We start from the raw sequence: 18,615 nt of genomic DNA, 5'->3' as shown, positions 1-18,615 counted from the left end.
GTGTTACAGGTAACAGCCGACTGTTGTAGCTAAATATTTACTATAAATATACTTACATAGAAATAATACATATATAAATTTATAAATACATATATTACACCCAGACTCAGGCGGGAATCGAACCCGCAACCCGCGGAACAGAAAGCAGAGCCAGTACAAACTGCGCCACCGGGCTAGTGAGAAATTCCTTTTTGTTGGTGTTAGTCGGTGAAAATTATAGTGCTAAATATTTCACTGTGGTGTGGAGCCCTGTGCTTGTTGATTTTGTGCTACATCTTTAAATGCTACAATTTACTAGTACAAAGCATACTCTCTGTAAAGCCCATTTCGATTTGAGATTGGCTGACGGTTTTTTCGAACTTTTCCGTATCTTCTAACTGATTTGACGGATCAGTATTGTTCGGTATCTTACTCTTGTCCTCGTTTTCGAAAGCTTTGTTGTCGATACCGATCTTTTCCGGTTTATGTTCTGCTACTTGAGCTTCTCTAAGATTTTGTTGAGAATTGGCGTCATTATATTTCTTATTTGCCAAATATAACCATCTGTCAATAAATAAAATTTATTACATTAGCATTAAATAAGCCTACATTTAAGTTTTACACTTTCTTGAACCCTGCTTTTGGACAAAGATAGAGGAGAGCTGTAGTCGTTATGAGATTCCGGATAATACTCGGGTTGCCCGACTAATACTGAAGTTCTTTAGTCACATCTATAGAAATGAGAACTCTTTGGAATGACTGGTAGTTCAGGGTCAGTTGGAAAGAAAGAGTGCACGCGGTCGATCGCCAACCCACTGGATAGACGTTATCATAAAGTCTACTGGGTCCTAACAAACGAATATAGAAGCATATCGCCAGAGGAGCTACCCTCGGAAATGTTATCGACCCACCGAACATCCCACCCTGTACCGCGGCAGCGCAGTATCAAAAGTATTCGACTAAAAAGAAGAAAATTTGATCGAGATCGTATTACTACTTATTGAGTAATCTTTGATAACGCGTGTTTACTTGACTATATTTTCGTGTCCCTACGGTGTATCACTTGTCGATGTAACTGATGCCCTAAAATATATGTTCGTATGTGTTACAAGTACTCACAAAAATATAAGTACAGCTGGTACAGTCAGCCCCCCACCAAGGAGGAAGAAGGCCCCAGGGAAGGTTTTAATAGTTGCACTGTACACCGTCGTATACATAGGAGCATACACCAGGGGCATCATTGCTTCTGCCACTCCGAAGAAAGAGTTCACCTTCCCTGTAAACAAAATACCTTGTTTAAACTGTTTTAAAAGATTATAGATTAGGTTGAACTTTTTAAATTATTTGATAACACATCTAGACTACTTTCAGGAGCAGCTTTAACTATAGTGCAGGAGGTATTATAAGTAAGTATATTACGAAAAAGTCACTGAAGTAATGTCGTTGATATTTCTATTTTTTCAGCATAAATAGGCTACTCATAAAACGTAGATACAAATATGAGTAAATGTTACGTTGAAATGAAATGAAATGAAATTTATTAAACAGAAACAGAAAATATTTTACAATTTCAGACATATAGTTGTAGTTACGTTATAAAATACAGACAAAACAGTATATATGTAAGGAAGTTCTATTTCTAATCTATTCATTACGTATTTCCTTAATCCTTTAATCATATTAATTTATTTTTAAGTGCTCGCTTAAACTATAAAGAACCTTATTGGTGTCTTTTAAGACTCTTGGATTCATAGACTTTATATGCTTATTTATTTTGTATATGCTTATTTTAATTATTTAATAATATATCTGTGCACTGAATTTTAAACCCCTGCCGCCTAAAGTAGGAAAGTCCTGTATCTTAAGCAGGCAGTGATTCCTCCAGTAATTATATATAGCACAAGTTAGATATATGCATATGTTTGGTGTTTTGTCTTATTATACAAACATATTTTTTACATATATATTTTTATACATACATATATATATATATTCTTTTTTTCATATTTATGACATGTATCTGGAGTGATGTGTGCCTGTCCGCCAGTAACAGTGTGAGTGAAAGAGAGAAAGAGAGAGTGAGTTTGTGTATGTGTGTGTGTGTGTGGGTCTGTGTGTGTGCATTGTATCTGCGTGCCGCCCCTGCCAGCCCTACGACTAAGTTCTTGGGATCGGGTTAAACCACTGACCAGAGCAGACCAAGATATAGATTTCAAATGCTTTCACTTAAGCAGTTCCTCGGTATCATTGTAGTTCAATGTAAGTAGGAAATTCTGAGCAACCTGTTTGACTTTTCTGTAGGTAAGTGAATAAATATGTATAATCCTGTCAATATTATTGTATACTTTGGAACTCAAAGCCCCACTTTGGTTACTAGCCCACGATGTACGACATCTAGTATGTGGGAATTGATGGAAGCTATATTCTTCTTGATTTAGATTGAACAGAAGCTTGTGCAAAAGGGGATGAGGAATTTTTACGAAGTATCATACGAATAACGGCCAACTGTCTAACGGTGAGTACTTTACATTGAGAGTAAAGTTGGTCAGTTGGGTATGTTCGCTTTTGTCGTATTATGGACCTTCAGGATGGCTCGTTGAGCACGCTCGAGTGTGAGCAAAGAAGACTTATTAACACAACCCCAAACTGATATACAGTAAGACACAATTGATTGGCATAACCCACGGTAGACCAAGAAAAGGGTGTCACTATTAGCTGAATTGCGGAGATTTTTGAAAACATAAATCTGTCGCCGAACTCTCACTGTGATATTATTTACATGGACATGCCAATCAAGTCTCCTATCCAAAGTTACTCCCAAATATTTGACAGTGCTTACTGTTTTAAGAGCTTTGCATCCGCATAGATTTGAACTCTGCTCACAGGAGTGCAATGTGATGTTGTCAAGAAATGCATCCCTTTCATGGTTTGTTTTACTTATATCAAATTTAACAATTTGTGTCTTATCCTAATTTAGCGTCAGACGATTTTCAGCAAGGCATTCCATAACGACCCCCATAGCATTTATGACATGATTCCTGGCAGCCTCAAAACTATTACCAGAAACCAGTAGGGCTGTGTCGGTATGTTTTGATAGTAATTTTTTTTTAAATATTTTGTTCTCTACTAACCATTACATCACATAGGTACCTACTAATTACGAGTAAATAACGTAGGTACATAACGTAACCTAAACAAAACGACATACTATTTATTTATCATCGAAAAATGGAATAAAAAAGATTTATTAAAAAAGATAAGTACATAATTTAATTATCTTTCGTAATACTATGTTAATCGTCAGCTAAAATAAAAATCTTTATTAGGCAGCTATAATTTCACAGTAGGTAAGCGAGATGAGGTTTCCGAGAGGTAATGTGCTTATTATGAAATAATACAACGTAGGTCGACGAAAAAAGCGTTAAGTAAAAACGCGTTATTAGATATAACTCGAAAAGTAGTTGTTAGATCTCAAATAAATTTAAATGGGACCAATTGACACACACCACCTTTCAATTAAAAAAAAAATGGTCGAAATCGGTCCACCCGGTCAAAAGTTCTAATGTAACATGCATAAAAAAAATACAGTCGAATTGAGAACCTCCTCCTTTTTTGGAAGTCGGTTAAAAAATATATTTGATGGACTTTTTTTAAGTTTTGACTTATTGTGTAGCTAAAATCTTAGTTCTTACTATCTGATAGCAAAAAACACAAGGTTATAGTCAACCGGATGTGTAGAAACAGACCAAGCTATTAAAATCGAAAAGAATTCCTAAGTTTTAAGCACATAACTATTGGTTCAAATCAATTTTATTGCATTGTATTTCTCACTGGCCGTACGTTTATGCCATACATTTGCATCACTTTAATATATTTCGGCATTTAATTCTACCTACTGATTGCTAGTATCATATATATATATATATATATATATATATATATATATATATATATATATATATATATATATATATATATATATATATCTTTGATAGCGCGTATTTTCTTGACTATTTTGTCTACCTACGTTGTATAACTTGTCGATGTAATTGAAGAAATGCAACTATGTAGGTAAGTATCTACTTTTTTTGTTGTTTAAAGTTTGTTGTTTTAAGGAATAAAACCAAATCATTCGTAGCTAAGTAACTATTTATTTATAAATAACTTTTTACTTTTGTATTTTTAATAAGCAGATGACAAGTGCGTGTGTGCAATTCATACATCATAGAAATAAAACTTGAAAAGTAGCCTGTGAGAGAGAGGGAGATTACCAAGAATATAAATACTGGGTAATATATTCTATCTCATTCTCTCCTATAACACACATATATGATGTGTTTGTTCCTTAACGTGACACATTTTCGTTTCGTTTCAGCCTGTAATATCCCACTGCTGGGCATAGGCCTCCTTCCCCATGTAGGAGAAGGATTAGAGATTAATCCATACACTGCTCTAACGCAAGTTGGCGAATAAATTCCCTACTATGAGTAACGACTCCTATCAGGTGTACATGATACATAACATGCTCTCCGAAGCACGGTGGGTAAACCCACAAAGACTGCACAAACACCCAGACCACGGCAAAAATCTGTATAGCCAATACAAATGTTTCTCATGTGCGGGAATCGAACCCGCAACCGCCAGCAACAATAGCAACAAACCAGTGCTGTGACCTTTGCGCAAACGCGGCGTCATTTTTAACCTACTTCCAAAAAAGGAGGAGGTTCTCAATTCGACTGTTTTTTTTTAATGAATGTTACATCAGAACTTTTGACCGTGTGGACCGATTTTGACAATTTTTTTTTAATCGAAAGGTGGTGTGTGTCAATTGGTCCCATTTAAATTTATTTGAGATCTTACAACTACTTTTCGAGTTATATCTAATCATGCGTTTTTACTTGACGCTTTTTTCGTCGACCTACGTTGTATTATACCGCACAACTTTCTACTGGATGTACCGATTTTGATAATTCTTTTTTTTGTTGGAAAGGAAATATCCCTAGTTTAGTACCATGATAAGTAAACCAGGATTTGATGATGGGATCCCAGAGAAATCGAGGGAAACTCTTGAAAATCCGCAATAACTTTTTACTGGGTGTACCGATTTTAATAATTTTTAATTTAATCGAAAGCTGATGTTTATCATGTGGTCACATATAAATTTTATTAAGATCTGATAACTACTTTTTGAGTAATCTTTGATAACGCGTAGTTACTTGACTATTTTTTCGTCGATCTACGTTGTATTACTCGTCGATGTAATTGAAATCGGTTTTTTTTCGTTTGCGAGCAAACAAAATTATCGATTCATCGAGTTTCAAATCACAACGATTCTAAGGTAAAGAAAGTAAGTAAAACTTCAATTTCAAAAATATATTTCGTAATAATTGTAACAATAACACTCACCTAATTCATCCTTTCCCACTAGTTTTGAAACCATCGACCTCATTGCAATGAACGAAGTACCATTGAAAATTTCAATTAACGGTGCTAAAAAAAACAGTGGTTAATAAAAAAAATAAGAATTTTTTTAAATATCTTAGCAATTAATACTTATCACTAGCCTACCTATTACAAAATTGATATTCACTTCAGCCTATCGCAGTCTACTGCTGGTCATAGGCCTCCAATAATACGATTATGATAATAAATTAATTATGTAAAAATGGCAGTATTATATTGTAATATTTATATTGCATTTTACTACATTTTAAAATATACCTACTGTAATAATTTATGTATTCCTTAATTAAATTGCACTGTTTTTAAAGTAGATAAAAACTTCAGAAGAACAAAATTACCGTACATCAATATACTTATTAAATAAAATAAATCGTACCAATGTATATTTGCCAAGTTTTTGTTGAGAAGGCGTACATAAAGCCTGATAATATCTTGCTCATGCAAGAGATCACTCCGATAATAGCATCATCAAATTTTAACAGGTGGCTGAACACTCCAACGGAAAATAGCGTCCCTGTGAACACGCAAACGACAATATGCATTTTTTTTGTTTTGTACATATTTGTAAAATTATATATACATATAAATACTAAATAATATAATAGTAAACTCGAGCAACTTCAATCAATTACAATGGTTACAATCAATCTTACATTGATAACAATCAATTATTAATTAAAAACATTCCTGAATCGAAAATATGAAAATTATTTCTAAAATGTAATTAGTTTTTATTATAATTAGCAAAACAGTCATCAACAATGAATTAAATGGTTATGAATGTAGATTTTTTTCTAGTTTGGAATAACGTTTTACGTGTTTTTATGTCTTACTGTTTTAAGTTATTTTTAGATACTATATCATTAGTAGTTACCTACTTAAGAATTTCAAAAATGCTTATTTCTTTAAAATAATCATTATACCTAATTTTAATTTTAGTTTTATAAAGATACATCTTACAAATTATTTTCAATTATTGTGGTTAAGTTGAAAAATATAAAAAAAAAATTTTACCCTTATGGTTTATATAATTTAAAAATAAGAATAACGTGAATCTGTCTCCATACAATGAATCCATTATCTTTTATCAGATAAGTTATAAGTTGTTACTAACGTCATCTATCCAACAAGGAAGCATTGTTAATCTCAATAGGCATACTACCGCAATATTACGTACCGACGAGAGAAGTGCACATGGCATAAGTCGAAAACATGCTAAAATCCACTTCGTTCCAGTTAAACCGGTACCTCGTGAACAGATACATCACGGATAACTCTCCTGAAATTTAAAAATTGAAGTCAATTAGGTATGTATGTAACATCAGAAGTACGTACCTACTTAATACGGTTCCTAAATAAAAAACTGTTTGCAATTACTGTTTGTTTACAAAACAAATTTAAGGTACTTTTGGGGGGTTTTTAGACTAAATTGTTAGGTACTTTGTTAGTCACTACAAATTGTGGTACGAAAGGTATCAATTAATAATTACGTAAACCAAATGTTTTATAAACAAATATTTTTATGTCATACATCTGTACAAATGTACAAGAGATAACATAGCTTTCATAACCATTGCCTATAACCAACAAAAATAACAATAAACACAATTTATTCGTGTCTTAAGAACATTTCGATCCAATTTATACCAAGTCATTGTAGTAATTATTATTTACGGGTCACTTTTTATTAAAGTTTTTACACATTTTCAATTATGCATATTGAAAATGAATGACGCAAACGGCTGTCAACAGCAGGAAATAGTGGACAGTCGAGAGTAGCGTTACGTTGCAAAATATTCACCTGATTTAACTTATATATTATACAACGATACCATTTTAGTACCCTTGACTTTGATTTATTTTAGCTGTTTACGATTTAAGACAAATAGTATTTGAAATGTCGATACTTGCGTTCACGCGGTTTGTCAGAAAAAAAAATCTTTTAAGAACGTTTTGCATGAAGTCAAAAAACTATAATATGTTATGTTATGTATATGTTATATATTATGTAATTTGGTTCAATTTATTTACATACTACATACAGTTACGTTAATTGACCGATACATATTTTTAGCTACAGCATGTAATATTCAATTTCATATTATAGTCCGTTCAAATTAGACAAAAATGCAAGGAGAAAGCGAAGTCCTTTTGAGATTATCGCTTAAGAGAAGTCAATTTCTGCAAATACTTGAGCGCAATCAATTAAATCCTTCTTTGTATATTTTATGCGTATAAGAAACACAGGTTGGCATTATTATTTAGATAATTTTAATTTAATATTAAGAGCCTGACTATTTATTTACGTGACATTTGTGTGCATATAATGCAGAATGTAACAATTTTAGATCCGCGATATCTTAGGATTTAGACCAGTGCAGATAGCTTATGAAAACCAAAAAAATAATTATAGTAGGATGAAACCCATTATAAAAGAAAGAGAATACAACGAAAATGAAAGAAAAAATAAATTACGGGCGATCTGAGGTCGAGAAGATGACGATTCTGAATTCCAGTAGATCTATCTGGATCCAGATAGCCTAGATAAAATATGTATAAAAATTGTATGAAATTTTTGGAATCCCTGTTTCAAACACACGATAGTTTACAATAACTTTCAATACAGTCATCGATTTTTATTTGGAACTTTTAGCAGGGGAGGTTTTGATATAACGGGATCTACCGTCAAGTATAAACAGGTTTCAATAGTACAACACTAACAGCTCTACCAATACTGTGGTAGAACCTGTCTATCGATTTCCTAGAGATAATAAAACTTTAGGTTGGTCAGCAACAATAATACCTATACCTAATTGTTCTCTTTTAACTGCGATTCAGCGAAGTAGAATTCCTATTTTAAAAATAAAGACTGGGCTTTTCAAATTAGTTTATTATATTTTTAAATGTTATATAGTCTTTCAACTTACCGTAAATAGGTCCAATTACAACACATAAAACAACGACAAGCATTATAACTCGTAGTCTTCTATTGTTGGGACCGCGTTTGAAGGCAACCATCAGGGTGTCTTTAACGTAACGCGTGTCAAAGAAATCTCGCAGCCATTCACAACAGTTACTTGTCTTTTTCTAAAAAAAATAGTATGATGGATGTTTACTTGTTTATTAGTAATACTTTTACATGTATAGAAATACAATGTCTCCAACAAAATGTTAGCTTTACTGTAGACTGTACTTAAAATATACGAAGGAAACACGAAAAAGGAGTTACTTACTACAGACTAACTGGAGTGTAGCCTAATTAAGTTTATTTTATTTCTTTATAAGAATGTTAGTTTCGTCAGTTTGACGATGCCACTCACACAGGTCTTATTAAAATATGTAATACAATCTACGCGTATTAGTTTCATATTTTGTACAGCTTTTTGAACTCCTGTGATAGAAGGTAAGCCAAAATGCAGTTAGTTGTTGTTGTTCTTTTTTGCGTGATTGGCTGGGGGGCACTATTCGTGCAGTTAGTTAAACTTCCCGTTCCGTTTACCCGTCAGTCGACTTCATTCCGTACACATTCACCGTAACGTGATATAGGTCTTCCATTAAACAAAACACAGAATGTACTCTTAAATTACAATGTCAATATTAAATTACTACATCATCAAATAATTTTCAAACAATTCACTTAATAATTTTAATTAAATAATTTATATGTACAAAGGGTTTCTTGATATTAGTCTACAATAAATATTTAATTTTAGGCATAAAATGATTTATAATAGATATGTGACTTGTCGTCTACTATTCGTGTGCTAAAACAAAATATGCTTTTAATCTTTATTAAAATTACAAAATGGTAAAACGAAAGCTTGATAATCTTATAAAAAAACAAAGTAATCGCTACGGACAATCGAATTCAATCTAAGTGCTATTAATCTAACCGTTAGATTCTAATATAATTTTACGTTATGTTTTCTGCTCTGCACATACAATGAACCTAATTATGAGCCAAATCTAACTATCTTTCCACTTTTTTAGTACTTTGAAACATACGAGTGAGGACTTTATACGAATGGTAAGTTTACCATTGCAACTGCATTTTGTGTTTGCATGTCCCTTACATTAGCCTTGAACCCAGCTCATGAGCTTTTAACCGAGGTAGGGCACAGCAGGAATTTCCTGCTCAAAATATGGAGCAGCCCGACTGGGGTAGTACCTCGACCTTAGAGAAGATCACAGCTAAATAATACAGTTTTCAAGCAGTATTGTGTTCCTGTTGGTGAGTAAGGTGATCAGAGCTCCTGGGGGGATTGGGGATGGGGTCGGCAACGCGCTTGCGATGCTTCTCGTGTTGCAGGTGTCTATAAGCTACGGTAATCGCTTACCATCAGGTGAGCCGTACGCTTGTTTGCCGACCTAGTGACATAAAAAAAAAGAACTGCAAGGACTTAGGTACACTTGATTCTAATGTTATTATATCCTAAATGAGTCAGAAAACTTTGACTTTTGGATACGTAGTACATTCCAGAAAATATTTATTTACTTTTGTCCTTCCTTTCAAGCGAGATTGACACCAAACTAGGTCAAGTTGATGGACTTTTTCTATTGTTACGCTCGATTATTATCTGATTTAGTCATTGAACTCGTGGCCTATTATGTAACCGAAGACGCAACGCCAATTATTCATGGCCATATCTCGTTCCTACTTTATTTCTTATCGATGGACTTTTTAGGAATAAAAATTCCTTTTAAACCTTATAAGTTTTAGTAAGTTAACGTGTGGTAAAGTTAAATGTAGATATATGTAACTCCTTTTAATAGTGAATGCTTTATCCAAACAGTTATTAGGAACATAAATGGTAATAGGGAAAATTAAAATGAGACTGTTTTAATAAAAGACAAATATTAGTATGACTTTTAAAAGATTTCCAAAGACATATAACATTTTTTTACTCTAATAAAACTTTATAAGTTGAAACTTAAAATTATTTATTAAAATAAATTCCGAAAATCCCACTTAACATCAATAAGATTTATCAAAAAAAAACCTGAAATGTGTACATACCAACTGAATATCGCTTCTTTTGACCTCTTTAATCCTATAATATCCGTAGAAGAAGCTCAATACGTAAATAGTTGCACTTAATGAGAAAACACCGTATAAACCAATTTTTCGCACCAATATTCCACTAAGAGCCGCACCTAACGGCACTCCTAAAGAATAAAATAGGTTCACAATTCCAATTCGTAACGTCCTTTGTTCCTCCGTAGTCACATCCGCTATGTAACTGAATACGCCTATAAACATGGTAAACCAGCCTCCAGTTAAAGCTGGAAATATTGCTTCTGTCACAGCAGCTACTTCGACTGGTAGTTGGTGAAAGAAATAAGTATTTACAATAAGACCTATACTAGTTAAGAATTCTCCGACGATAGGTAAAAGCATACAAAATTTTCTTTGTCCAATTCTATCACTATACGCTCCGACGAATATTAGTATTCCACATGGTAAAAATGATTGTAATACTGTTTTCCATCCAGCTACTGAAGCTACTAAAGTTTGTACTGCTTCTTCTTCAAACGTATAATTAGCAGTTTCTCTTTTAGTCAGTGCGTCACATATGTGGTGTTCAAACCCCAAATTAACTCTACAGGCCTTATCCAGATACAAGTTCTGTGTAGCTAAAGCTGACAAAACAGACGGCATAACAAAGCATGCTAAAATTGGTTCTACCGTTATTAAGGAGATCATAAGTTTTGCTTTTTGGAATATACTTAGACCTTTTAAAGGATCATTCTCTGTATCATCCTTTTTAATTTTTAATTTTTCATTATTTTTTATAAAACTATTTCTTAAAGTTTCGTTTGCTATTACGTTTTTATTACTATTAATTTTATTTGATTTATCCATTTCATTCTTTTCTTTTTTATCCGTTTTCTCATCAATCGTCATTATTTTGGATTAAATATCTGAAACATATAAATAAAAATTAGAAAACAATTATGGAGTTATATATATTTTAACTATGTGATGTTAAATCTACTTTTATATGTTTGCGAGATGTTTCTAAAAAATTATAAGTTTTGCTAATACTTTACCATTTAAAAATTACTAGTAATCGCCTTGTGGTCAAAATTCGACCATAATTATTTTATATTACTACTTTAAACATTATTAAAGTTCTGTTGTTAAAGATGTTTTTTTTTTTATTATTGATTTGATTAATTTTTAAGCAAAATATAAATATATATTAGCATTCTGCATTTTTTCTCTATATAAACTATATGTGTGCAAAATTTCATACTGCTCTGTCCGCGCAATTTTCGTAAGAAGAGGTACAAAGTTTTTCCTTCACGTAATTAATATTATTAAAAAATATTTTTTAACAAAAAAAAACCGACTTCAAAATGGAAACTAAAAAGTGAAAAATAAATTTACTTAGTACAAAGTAATTCGTATTATGATTTAGTTAATCAGAAATGATTAAATAAATATTTTATAATTTTGAAGTCGGTGCCAAGTAAAACATTAACTACTCTAGTATCTACTCGTAAGTTGTATGTAATTTGTTTCATTGACTATTAGGTTGAATACTGTTATTATTCTGTTATTGTTTTGACATATCTAATAATATTTTTTGTACTTGTTTGTTGTGTGTGTGTTGTTTGTATTTGTTGTTGTAGCCAGGTTGTTGTAGTATTTACTTGGCACCAACTTCAAAATGAGTAGTATGAGTAAAGTTCGCTATCAGGTGTACGTAATAACAAACGGGACTGACAGCCTAGCGTGTTCTCCGAGGCTAGGTTGGGAGAACCACAAGGATTAACAACTAGACCGAAAATAAATATTTGTATAAACATAAATATCAACTCCGAGCGGGAATAGAACCCGCGACCGTCGGTGTTTAGGCGCCGCCGACACGGTACATGCACCATTATATCAAAGCGGTCGTCAAACAGCAAAAGGTAACTGCTGTAAATTGTTGAGAAATTCCCTGGAGTGTTTATGGGCTCCATCATCAAACCTGGTCCTGCGACACAGATGATAACACAGCAGGTAATTGCTTTAAATCGTTGAAAAGTTCCCTCGACTATCGTTCGTCTCCATCATCAGACTTTAATGGCACTTGTAACTCATATATATGCAAAGTTCTCATCAATAGAAACGAATTAAGTTCAAACAACAGGTAATTGCTTTAAATCGTTAAAGAGTTCCCTCGACTAACTTTCGTCTCCATCATCAGACTGTAATGGCACTTAAAACTCATACAGGTGCAAAGTTCTCATCAATAGAAACGAATTAAGTTCAAACAGTAGGTAATTGCTATAAATCGTTGAAAAGTTCCCTCGACTATCTTTCGTCTCCATCATCAGACTTTAATGGCACTTATAACTCATAAAGGTGCAAAGTTTTCATCAATAGAAACGAATTAAGTTCAAGAAGCAGGTAATTGCTATGAATTGTTGAAGAGTTCCCTCGACTATCTTTCTTCTCCATCATCAGATCGACTCCAGACCTTTATTAAATAGTAGTGATTTATAGTACTTAATGAAAACATGATTAAATTTACTAGTTACCCTTACGATTTTTGAAAGTTTCCCTCGGTGTCTCTGGGATCCCATCATCAGATCCTGGTTTCCTTGTCATAGTACCAAACTATGAATATCTCCTTTCCAACAAAAAAAGAATTATCAAAATCGGTTCATAAACGAAGAAGTTATCTCCGAACATACATAAAATAATTGTGTTTGCTCGCAAACGAAAAAAAACCGACTTCAATTACATCGACAAGTAATACAACGTAGATCGACGAAAAAATAGCCAGGCAACTACGCGTTATCAAAGATTACTCAAAAAGTAGTTATCAGATCTCGATAAAATTTATATGTGACCACATGATAAACATCAGCTTTCGATTAAATTAAAAATTATGAAAATCGGTACACCCAGTAAAAAGTTATTACGGATTTTCGAAAGTTTCCCTCGATTTCTCTGGGATCCCATCATCAGATCCTGATTTCCTTATCACGGTACCAAACTAGGGATATCCCCTTTCCAACAAAAAAAGAATTATCAAAATCGGTACATCCAGTAGAAAGTTATGCGGTATAATACAACGTAGGTCGACGAAAAAAGCATCAAGTAAAAACGCATTATTAGATATAACTCGAAAAGTAGTTGTTAGATCTCAAATAAATTTAAATGGGACCAATTGGCACACACCACCTTTCGATTAAAACAAAATTTGTCGAAATCGGTCCACCCGGTCAAAAGTTCTGATGTAACATACATAAAAAAAAAATACAGTCGAATTGAGAACCTCCTCCTTTTTTGGAAGTCGGTTAAAAAATATATACGGTCGAATTGAGTAACCTCCTCCTTTTTTTGAAGTCGGTTAAAAAGAAGAGTATACTCATATATTATGCATGTGTGTCAAATACATGGTAGTGTGTAATGTATTTTTATGCATAATTAAAAACATAGGATTATGCACTTTTCTATACAAACAATAAGTATGTGAAATATGTACGATTTTTATTTTTGTGTTACCCACAATTAGGAATTCTAAACATTTTTGAATATCATATCAAAAATTGACCGCTCCAGCGGGATTCGAACCCGCGTCTTCGACATACCGTGTCGACGCTCTAGCCAATTAAGCTATGGAACGATATACTCGCTAGAGCGAAACTTTTGATATGATGATTTTTACTTTTCGGTTTAAGCGAACCGTGGCGCCGTCTATAGTGAGTTCTTTACAGAGACTCGTAACTATTCAAAGTTTCATATTACAATGAAAATCTTTGACAGGAGACGACACCATGCTATTTTTAATATGTACGATTTTTATTTTTTGTGTTACCCACAATTAGGAATTCTAAACATTTTTGAATATCATATCAAAAATTGACCGCTCCAGCGGGATTCGAACCCGCGTCTTCGACATACCGTGTCGACGCTCTAGCCAATTAAGCTATGGAACGATATACTCGCTAGAGCGAAACTTTTGATATGATGATTTTTACTTTTCGGTTTAAGCGAACCGTGGCGCCGTCTATAGTGAGTTCTTTACAGAGACTCGTAACTATTCAAAGTTTCATATTACAATGAAAATCTTTGACAGGAGACGACACCATGCTATTTTTAATATGTACGATTTTTATTTTTGTGTTACCCACAATTAGGAATTCTAAACATTTTTGAATATCATATCAAAAATTGACCGCTCCAGCGGGATTCGAACCCGCGTCTTCGACATACCGTGTCGACGCTCTAGCCAATTAAGCTATGGAACGATATACTCGCTAGAGCGAAACTTTTGATATGATGATTTTTACTTTTCGGTTTAAGCGAACCGTGGCGCCGTCTATAGTGAGTTCTTTACAGAGACTCGTAACTATTCAAAGTTTCATATTACAATGAAAATCTTTGACAGGAGACGACACCATGCTATTTTTAATATGTACGATTTTTATTTTTGTGTTACCCACAATTAGGAATTCTAAACATTTTTGAATATCATATCAAAAATTGACCGCTCCAGCGGGATTCGAACCCGCGTCTTCGACATACCGTGTCGACGCTCTAGCCAATTAAGCTATGGAACGATATACTCGCTAGAGCGAAACTTTTGATATGATGATTTTTACTTTTCGGTTTAAGCGAACCGTGGCGCCGTCTATAGTGAGTTCTTTACAGAGACTCGTAACTATTCAAAGTTTCATATTACAATGAAAATCTTTGACAGGAGACGACACCATGCTATTTTTAATATGTACGATTTTTATTTTTGTGTTACCCACAATTAGGAATTCTAAACATTTTTGAATATCATATCAAAAATTGACCGCTCCAGCGGGATTCGAACCCGCGTCTTCGACATACCGTGTCGACGCTCTAGCCAATTAAGCTATGGAACGATATACTCGCTAGAGCGAAACTTTTGATATGATGATTTTTACTTTTCGGTTTAAGCGAACCGTGGCGCCGTCTATAGTGAGTTCTTTACAGAGACTCGTAACTATTCAAAGTTTCATATTACAATGAAAATCTTTGACAGGAGACGACACCATGCTATTTTTAATATGTACGATTTTTATTTTTGTGTTACCCACAATTAGGAATTCTAAACATTTTTGAATATCATATCAAAAATTGACCGCTCCAGCGGGATTCGAACCCGCGTCTTCGACATACCGTGTCGACGCTCTAGCCAATTAAGCTATGGAACGATATACTCGCTAGAGCGAAACTTTTGATATGATGATTTTTACTTTTCGGTTTAAGCGAACCGTGGCACCGTCTATAGTGAGTTCTTTACAGAGACTCGTAACTATTCAAAGTTTCATATTACAATGAAAATCTTTGACAGGAGACGACACCATGCTATTTTTAATATGTACGATTTTTATTTTTGTGTTACCCACAATTAGGAATTCTAAACATTTTTGAATATCATATCAAAAATTGACCGCTCCAGCGGGATTCGAACCCGCGTCTTCGACATACCGTGTCGACGCTCTAGCCAATTAAGCTATGGAACGATATACTCGCTAGAGCGAAACTTTTGATATGATGATTTTTACTTTTCGGTTTAAGCGAACCGTGGCGCCGTCTATAGTGAGTTCTTTACAGAGACTCGTAACTATTCAAAGTTTCATATTACAATGAAAATCTTTGACAGGAGACGACACCATGCTATTTTTAATATGTACGATTTTTATTTTTGTGTTACCCACAATTAGGAATTCTAAACATTTTTGAATATCATATCAAAAATTGACCGCTCCAGCGGGATTCGAACCCGCGTCTTCGACATACCGTGTCGACGCTCTAGCCAATTAAGCTATGGAACGATATACTCGCTAGAGCGAAACTTTTGATATGATGATTTTTACTTTTCGGTTTAAGCGAACCGTGGCGCCGTCTATAGTGAGTTCTTTACAGAGACTCGTAACTATGCAAAGTTTCATATTACAATGAAAATCTTTGACAGGAGACGACACCATGCTATTTTTAATATGTACGATTTTTATTTTTGTGTTACCCACAATTAGGAATTCTAAACATTTTTGAATATCATATCAAAAATTGACCGCTCCAGCGGGATTCGAACCCGCGTCTTCGACATACCGTGTCGACGCTCTAGCCAATTAAGCTATGGAACGATATACTCGCTAGAGCGAAACTTTTGATATGATGATTTTTACTTTTCGGTTTAAGCGAACCGTGGCGCCGTCTATAGTGAGTTCTTTACAGAGACTCGTAACTATTCAAAGTTTCATATTACAATGAAAATCTTTGACAGGAGACGACACCATGCTATTTTTAATATGTACGATTTTTATTTTTGTGTTACCCACAATTAGGAATTCTAAACATTTTTGAATATCATATCAAAAATTGACCGCTCCAGCGGGATTCGAACCCGCGTCTTCGACATACCGTGTCGACGCTCTAGCCAATTAAGCTATGGAACGATATACTCGCTAGAGCGAAACTTTTGATATGATGATTTTTACTTTTCGGTTTAAGCGAACCGTGGCGCCGTCTATAGTGAGTTCTTTACAGAGACTCGTAACTATTCAAAGTTTCATATTACAATGAAAATCTTTGACAGGAGACGACACCATGCTATTTTTAATATGTACGATTTTTATTTTTGTGTTACCCACAATTAGGAATTCTAAACATTTTTGAATATCATATCAAAAATTGACCGCTCCAGCGGGATTCGAACCCGCGTCTTCGACATACCGTGTCGACGCTCTAGCCAATTAAGCTATGGAACGATATACTCGCTAGAGCGAAACTTTTGATATGATGATTTTTACTTTTCGGTTTAAGCGAACCGTGGCGCCGTCTATAGTGAGTTCTTTACAGAGACTCGTAACTATTCAAAGTTTCATATTACAATGAAAATCTTTGACAGGAGACGACACCATGCTATTTTTAATATGTACGATTTTTATTTTTGTGTTACCCACAATTAGGAATTCTAAACATTTTTGAATATCATATCAAAAATTGACCGCTCCAGCGGGATTCGAACCCGCGTCTTCGACATACCGTGTCGACGCTCTAGCCAATTAAGCTATGGAACGATATACTCGCTAGAGCGAAACTTTTGATATGATGATTTTTACTTTTCGGTTTAAGCGAACCGTGGCGCCGTCTATAGTGAGTTCTTTACAGAGACTCGTAACTATTCAAAGTTTCATATTACAATGAAAATCTTTGACAGGAGACGACACCATGCTATTTTTAATATGTACGATTTTTATTTTTGTGTTACCCACAATTAGGAATTCTAAACATTTTTGAATATCATATCAAAAATTGACCGCTCCAGCGGGATTCGAACCCGCGTCTTCGACATACCGTGTCGACGCTCTAGCCAATTAAGCTATGGAACGATATACTCGCTAGAGCGAAACTTTTGATATGATGATTTTTACTTTTCGGTTTAAGCGAACCGTGGCGCCGTCTATAGTGAGTTCTTTACAGAGACTCGTAACTATTCAAAGTTTCATATTACAATGAAAATCTTTGACAGGAGACGACACCATGCTATTTTTAATATGTACGATTTTTATTTTTGTGTTACCCACAATTAGGAATTCTAAACATTTTTGAATATCATATCAAAAATTGACCGCTCCAGCGGGATTCGAACCCGCGTCTTCGACATACCGTGTCGACGCTCTAGCCAATTAAGCTATGGAACGATATACTCGCTAGAGCGAAACTTTTGATATGATGATTTTTACTTTTCGGTTTAAGCGAACCGTGGCGCCGTCTATAGTGAGTTCTTTACAGAGACTCGTAACTATTCAAAGTTTCATATTACAATGAAAATCTTTGACAGGAGACGACACCATGCTATTTTTAATATGTACGATTTTTATTTTTGTGTTACCCACAATTAGGAATTCTAAACATTTTTGAATATCATATCAAAAATTGACCGCTCCAGCGGGATTCGAACCCGCGTCTTCGACATACCGTGTCGACGCTCTAGCCAATTAAGCTATGGAACGATATACTCGCTAGAGCGAAACTTTTGATATGATGATTTTTACTTTTCGGTTTAAGCGAACCGTGGCGCCGTCTATAGTGAGTTCTTTACAGAGACTCGTAACTATTCAAAGTTTCATATTACAATGAAAATCTTTGACAGGAGACGACACCATGCTATTTTTAATATGTACGATTTTTAT

General features: G+C 34.0%; 1 protein-coding gene across 1 annotated transcript in view; it reads right to left on the bottom strand.

Moving 5' to 3' along the window:
* Positions 1-284: 284 nt before the first annotated feature.
* Positions 285-18,615, bottom strand: part of LOC123657783 (solute carrier family 46 member 3-like) — a 48,897-nt gene continuing 30,566 nt past the window's right edge. Inside the window, exons 2-8 of the mRNA XM_045593296.1 lie at positions 10,460-11,364; positions 8,370-8,529; positions 6,620-6,721; positions 5,819-5,956; positions 5,386-5,469; positions 1,099-1,255; positions 285-543 (exon numbers count right to left, since the gene is read on the bottom strand). Of these exons, the coding sequence (XP_045449252.1) occupies positions 285-543; positions 1,099-1,255; positions 5,386-5,469; positions 5,819-5,956; positions 6,620-6,721; positions 8,370-8,529; positions 10,460-11,347 (1,788 nt within the window). The 5' untranslated portion in view covers positions 11,348-11,364. The remainder of the gene's footprint in view (positions 544-1,098; positions 1,256-5,385; positions 5,470-5,818; positions 5,957-6,619; positions 6,722-8,369; positions 8,530-10,459; positions 11,365-18,615) is intronic.

Source organism: Melitaea cinxia, chromosome 11 (genome assembly GCF_905220565.1).
Source record: "Melitaea cinxia chromosome 11, ilMelCinx1.1, whole genome shotgun sequence".
Lineage (NCBI taxonomy): Eukaryota > Metazoa > Arthropoda > Insecta > Lepidoptera > Nymphalidae > Melitaea > Melitaea cinxia.
This window is presented reverse-complemented; position numbering and strand designations above follow the sequence as displayed.